Below are 6,447 nucleotides of genomic sequence, written 5' to 3'. Positions count from 1 at the left end.
GAGGAGGATGTTGATCATGCATTATTATTGTGCACAAAGGTGTTGGAGGTTTGGAAGGTGTGTAGGGTGGAGGAAGCTTCTACTAACTTTTCTTTTAAAACTCTTTATCTGCAGGTTTTGAAGCAAAATAATACCGACAAGTTAGCTTTTATCTCTTATGTCGCATGGAGTGTGTGGGATGCTAGGAACAAATTTCAATGTTAGTGCTACAGCTTCTATTCTTTTTCAATACTTCAAGAATGCCTTGGTAAAGCCGCATATGCCTCAGGTACAAATTCGCAAGTAACACCTGCTATTACCGATCTGGGAGAGTGGACTTGCCATGTGGATGCTGCTATCTTTTCTAATATACGATCGGCAGGTATAGGGGTTGTTTTTGAAGACAATTAAGGTTATTTTTTGCGCGCTGTTTCTAGCTTCTATGCAGGTCAGCCATCTCCACTTATGGCGGAAGGTTTGGCTCTGCGTTTCACTTTACAATTTATAGCTCGGCATATTCATGGTGCGGGTACTATTCTAATAGATTCTCAAAGTATTTTTACTGCTCTTTCGTCAAAGACTAGAGATATGAGTGAGTTGGGTATTGTTATTTCTGATTGCATTTTGTTATTAGCCTCCATTCCATTAGTCAAGGTTCGTTGGATTAGAAGACACGATAATATAGGTGCTCATTGTTTAGTTAGAGCGTCCTATCGTTTTAATTGTGTTCATATTTGGGATTCAGTGCCCGAATGTTTGATGGATTACTTTTCCTTGAGATAATTAATGATAATTCTTCTCTTTCAAAAAAAAAAAAAAAAAACTAAAATTATTAAATATCATAACAGCTAATAATTAAAATAATTAATTTATACATTAGCTAGCTTTTATAGATTAAACGAGCTTTAAATGAAATTAGGGCATTTCTTAATAGTTAATTGATATATTTTTTTATATTTATACCCATTACATTCTTAAAATTAACGCGTTTTACCTATATTATAAACTCGTTCCCTCTACTTTTATGTCATTTTAAATCTAATAGTTAATCAAATAATTATTTTTAGCGAATATTTTCACTTTAAGTTATTATATAAATAGTTAATATTGCTAAATAGCCAAATAAATTCTTTATTTTTTCTTTTGTCTGTAATCACTGGTATTTAAAAGCTTATTGCATGACAATTTTTTCTTTTGTCTCTTGCATGATAATTTTTATACCTAAAGCTTCCACTCATAACCTTAAATTTAAAAAGAAATTTCAACTATCCCATTTCATAATAAAATGACATTTGACCAGTGGAATATACCTTTGTTTAAAATATAAGTTTAAAATTAAAGAAATTAATAGATTATAAAAGGTTTTGAAAATTTTTACGCAATTATATATGATAGAAAAAATGCTATAAATTTTTTATTATAATATTTTTAATAATTTCTAATATATATAAAATACTTTTTATTATAATTTAAGTGATTGATAAATTTTCCACTTACTGTGTAAAACATATATAAAGTTGAAAAATATAGCAATGTCTGATACCCCATTTATTGCAATAAATAGTTATGCATCTATCACATCGATAACACCGAGGGCAAGAGGGCCAGGAAGCAATCATCGATTTATTGATCTTTTTCAATTTTGACTTTCCTCTTCAGTGGGTGATTTCGGATGACAAGGTTTAATACGGATCAACGATTCTCAGGTCATAGTCAAAAGTTTCTTCAAGGGTATAATCGTAATTTCAGTAAACTAAAGATGACAATGCGAAGAAGGATCTGAACAAAACGTAAAACTGCAACTACTACATATCTCAGAAACTGAACCCTTTTTTGGCCATTACCTTGCGTTCGTAGGAGAGCCACAGGAATGCACTGGTTGTGAACTAAGTCAGTCCGGCAGATTCTACAGAGTTGACTCTTCCTACGCCACAAACTTGGAAGCCTCCGAACTCGGAAATTTGTCATGGATTTAAATACGGAGGCTATGGCAGCGGCGATCGGAGTATCGATCCCGGTGCTTCGGTTCTTACTTTGTTTCGTGGCGACAATTCCGGTGAGTTTCATCCACCGACTCGCCCCTGGTCGACTCGGCAAGCACCTATACGCGGCCGGTTCTGGGATTATTCTTTCGTATCTTTCATTTGGGTTCTCTTCAAATCTTCACTTCTTGGTGCCTATGTTGTTGGGTTATGCTTCCATGGTTCTCTTTCGCGCCTATTGTGGGATTCTTACGTTCATTTTGGGATTCGGTTACCTCATTGGCTGGTACGTGTATAATTTGATTCATTGTGTTTGAAAGAACCAATCAATTTGTGTGTGTGTGTGTGTGTGTGTGTGTGTGTTTTTTCTTTTTTGCTTTTTTATAATTAAACATAGTTGATTAATTGGAGTTCAATATTTTTGATTGGTGTAATGTGATTATTGTTGCTTGATTAAGTTGATTTAGCGAGCTAATTGCTTCAACAATCTTGCTTGCTTTATTTATTTATTTATTTTTACAAAAATTTTGCTTTGGGATTTCTGGGATCAAATGCAATTAGAATCGAAAATCAAAGGGAAAAAGAAGGCTGAATTATAAGTTTCCTGTTGATTTGGATTTTGCTTGTTTTATTTATTTTAGTTTATTTTGTTCTTTCTTACAAAAATTTTGCTTTGGGATTTCTGGATCAAATGCAATTAAATCGAAATTCAAAAGGAAAAAGAAGGCTGAGTTATAAGTTTCCTGTTGATTTGGATTTTGGAACAACTGACATTATCCTCAATTATGGTTTTCTTAGATTATTTTGCATCATAAACAATATTATGACATGGTAATTACAAATGACTAGACGAATCATCAAATCATTATTCTTGAAAATATGCCTTTTTATTTCAGAATTCTTGACTGTTGGTGTACATGTGTAGCCATGTGTATTACATGAGTGGAGATGCCTGGAAGGAGGGCGGAATTGATGCCACTGGTAAGCAAAACCAATCTACCAATCAATTATAGCCTTTATAGTAGCATTGATTTTCATCTTTACAAGTTGGGAAAATGGCAATGGTAGCAGAATATAATGAATAATAGGAATATGTATAGATTGTGCGATTCACTCTCTGATGCATCATTCAAGTTGTTTGATTAAGATTTATTGTTCTAACATTAGGGGCCTTAATGGTGTTAACTCTGAAAGTCATATCATGTGCAATAAATTACAATGATGGATTGTTAAAGGAGGAGGAATTACGGGAGGCTCAGAAGAAATACCGACTCATTAAACTACCTTCATTGATTGAGTACTTTGGTTACTGCCTCTGTTGTGGCAGCCACTTTGCTGGTCCTGTTTATGAAATGAAGGACTATCTTGAATGGACTGAAAGGAAGGGGGTAAGTTGGTTACGTTTGCTTCAGCTTCTACATTTTTTTTTTCCTTTGTGAGGGTGAATTACACAATATTAAGCAGTAGCAGACTCAAAAGTTCTCAGCTTTTTTCTAATCTATCTTTGCAGATATGGGCTCGCAGTGAAGGGGGACCCTCACCATCACCTTATGTACCAACAATTCGAGCACTTCTTCAAGCTGCTATTTGTATGGCCATTTACCTATACCTCACGCCCCATTTCCCCTTGTCCCGGTTCACTGATCCTATATACCAAGAATGGGGCTTCTGGAAACGGTTGAGTTATCAATATATGTCAGGCTTTACTGCACGTTGGAAATACTATTTCATCTGGTCAATTTCTGAGGCCTCTATTATTATCTCTGGCCTGGGTTTTAGTGGATGGACAGATACTTCTCCACCAAGGCCGAGATGGGATCGTGCTAAAAATGTTGATATTTTAGGTGTTGAGTTTGCAAAGAGTTCAGTTGAGTTGCCACTTGTGTGGAACATACAAGTCAGCACATGGCTCCGCCATTGTGAGTTTATCAGCTTCTTTAAATTTCAAGCTGTTCTTTACTCTTATAGCCAAGTTAATAAGTAGGATATACATGTATGTCAAAACGCAGCCAGCCACAATGGACTAACATTTTCCTGTAGTTAGTAAATCCTAAGCTGCAATTAATGTGAATCTTAAGTATAATTAGTCATATATAAAATATACAAGCACTGGGCTGTATTTTTTCAAAATTATTTTGACCTTTTTTCTGATGTCATGAGGTCAATTTCTTTGGCTATGACTAGTGTTATGAGACCAATTTAAAATTGTTTTCACTGCATGCACAGTGAGGGAAACCAATGTCCATAAGGGTATGATTAGTTCATAACTGGTAACTTGTAGTTCACCAAGTGATGGGCTGTGGATGCATCAGATTGTTCTGAACATTTCAATGACATATGAGTGTGGCAGTGCAATCTTGAAGCAATTTGTGGCTAACTAGTGCACTAACTATAGTGGACCTTTTTTTTGTTGTAGATGTTTATGAGAGACTCATTCAGAAGGGGAAGAAACCTGGTTTCTTTCAATTGTTGGCCACTCAGACAACCAGTGCTGTTTGGCATGTGAGTAGTATTGCTGGATTTATGCTGTTCTGTATTTGCTTTTATTCACTCTTGTTTAGTCTATGTCTTGGTCTTATCTTTTTGTTTCTATAGTACAGCTGTCCAGGCATATTATCTTCCATCATGATTGCGTGGGAAATTGTCTATATAAACAAGTAAAAGTTTATTACCAACTGTTCACAAATACTATCTTGGCAAAATTAGTAATTAATGAGTGTTATGATTTTCTAGTTTCATGTTTAATCCAGTCCTCTCTTTCCCTTTCTTTTACGAAAAATTTGCTTCCCATCAAATTTGGTGTAATGTTTACCAGTTTTTCAGAAGTACGATACTTATATTGTCACTCCTTGAGATGGCATAGCAATTATTGTTCTCTGATTCAACTTTTCTGAGCTCACATATATCCAGTATACATGTGTATGTTCACCTTTTAATGCCATATGCTGTTGAAAAAAAAAAAGGATAATCATTATATTAGTATATTCCGAATTGTCTTTTTGTTGTTTTGTTTGATCAAATTTAATTTCCAATCAGAACCACTTCTTTACATGTTTGGGCAAGTTGAAAGCTTCTTTTTATGGTTCTCTGACTTCTGGTGTTAGTTATGTGATCTGCCCTAGAATTCCACATATCAACTTCTATATTAGCCTTTTCCTTTGCTCGTTTACCTGCTCACAGTTTTCTAGAATTTTCCTATTGTCCGTTTGCAGTGTCTATGGGCGTGCTTTTTAGCTCTTTTCGTCCTTGTCATGTCTTACTGCTTTGTTTTACCATAGAGACTTAACTGTCAATTTAATGGTTCCATGAAGACTTGCTGTATTTCTTGCATTCTTTTCAAGCAATTTGACTTTTCCTTCGTCTGTATTTTGTTAAAACCTTGCAGGGATTATATCCGGGATATATCATATTCTTTGTCCAGTCAGCATTAATGATTAACGGTTCAAGAGGTACTGACAAGGATTTCAGGATCTATTTTATTTTGTATTGATAATTTAACTCTAAAGCAAATTGTGAGAGCTGGCTAACTTATTTCCTCCTTAACCTGAGCAGTTATATACAGATGGCAACAAGCTGTACCTTCAAATAAGGGTCTAGTCAAGAACGTGCTAGTGTTCATGAATTTTGCTTACACAGTTCTGGTTCTAAACTACTCCTGTGTTGGTTTCATGGTTAGCTCTCTCTCTGCCCTCACCTAAATCAGTTTCAGAAGAAGATGGATATATCATTTTCTTCAGCTTTCTAATGCTTCCTTTCTTCTATAAACAGGTATTAAGCTTGCATGAGACAATTGCTGCATATGGCAGTGTGTATTACATTGGCACCATTTTGCCTATAGTATTGATCCTCCTCGGCTACATAATTAAACCAGCAAGACCTGCCAGGTCTAAAGCTCGAAAGGAGCAGTGAGGCAGAAGCTGCTTCTACGCTTCTCCATGGACTGTTTGAAATGGAATCAGGAGAATAGCAGATGAAGAGCGCTTGCCTCAGCTGTTAATTTGTAACATTTCTCTTATTTTATTTTGAATCACACAAATTTTATTTTGAATCACAGAAATTGTTACTTTCTACATAACTAGAAGTTTTGTCTTTACATTTGTTTGCCACCATAAAAATGTTGTCATTTCTCGCAGACAATGATCCTAAATGTACACGCACGCACACCCATAAACGAATATTGATTCCGCACAATCATGAAGACACAACAGGTTTTCTGGAAAAATTTCTGCAATTTTTTTATTTTTTATCATAATCATCTGAACACAAATTTAGCTGGAGGTTAGTTGATTATGACAGGAGGCACATACAGCTATGACTTTATGATCATTAAATGACGGTTGTTTCTTTGTCTTCGTTGTATATATTAGGAGATATTTAAAGTGCTGCTATTGAACTTTGTTGGTATTATCATTTGCTTTTTACATTCTTTTCCCTGGAAAGAATGCCTGATTTGACTAAAAGCTTGAGATGACCACAGCTTGTAAAC

At 35.0% G+C, this 6,447-nt stretch overlaps 1 protein-coding gene across 1 annotated transcript; it reads left to right on the top strand.

Annotated features, from left to right (window-relative positions):
• The first annotated feature begins 1,695 nt into the window (after window positions 1-1,695).
• LOC149497221 (lysophospholipid acyltransferase 1-like) lies at window positions 1,696-6,192 on the top strand. Its single transcript, XM_089720820.1, has 8 exons — window positions 1,696-2,247; window positions 2,887-2,942; window positions 3,129-3,349; window positions 3,472-3,880; window positions 4,378-4,463; window positions 5,347-5,410; window positions 5,514-5,632; window positions 5,730-6,192. The coding sequence occupies exons 1-8, from the start codon at window positions 1,946-1,948 to the stop codon at window positions 5,868-5,870; spliced, it is 1,398 nt and encodes a 465-aa protein (XP_089576946.1). The 5' UTR covers window positions 1,696-1,945; the 3' UTR covers window positions 5,871-6,192.
• Window positions 6,193-6,447: the final 255 nt, after the last annotated feature.

Source organism: Jatropha curcas, chromosome 4 (genome assembly GCF_041381405.1).
Source record: "Jatropha curcas cultivar XTBG-Jc1 chromosome 4, XTBG_Jcur_1.0, whole genome shotgun sequence".
Taxonomy (NCBI): domain Eukaryota; kingdom Viridiplantae; phylum Streptophyta; class Magnoliopsida; order Malpighiales; family Euphorbiaceae; genus Jatropha; species Jatropha curcas.
The sequence above is the reverse complement of the archived record's forward strand: the minus strand, read 5'-3'. Positions and strand labels throughout refer to the sequence as shown.

Coding starts and splice junctions, on each gene's coding strand:
- LOC149497221 (XM_089720820.1), top strand. CDS start 1,946: ATGGATTTAAATACGGAGGCTATGGCAGCGGCGATCGGAGTATCGATC. Junction 2,248..2,886: donor TTCGGTTACCTCATTGGCTG/GTACGTGTATAA, acceptor GTACATGTGTAG/CCATGTGTATTACATGAGTG. Junction 2,943..3,128: donor GGGCGGAATTGATGCCACTG/GTAAGCAAAACC, acceptor TTCTAACATTAG/GGGCCTTAATGGTGTTAACT.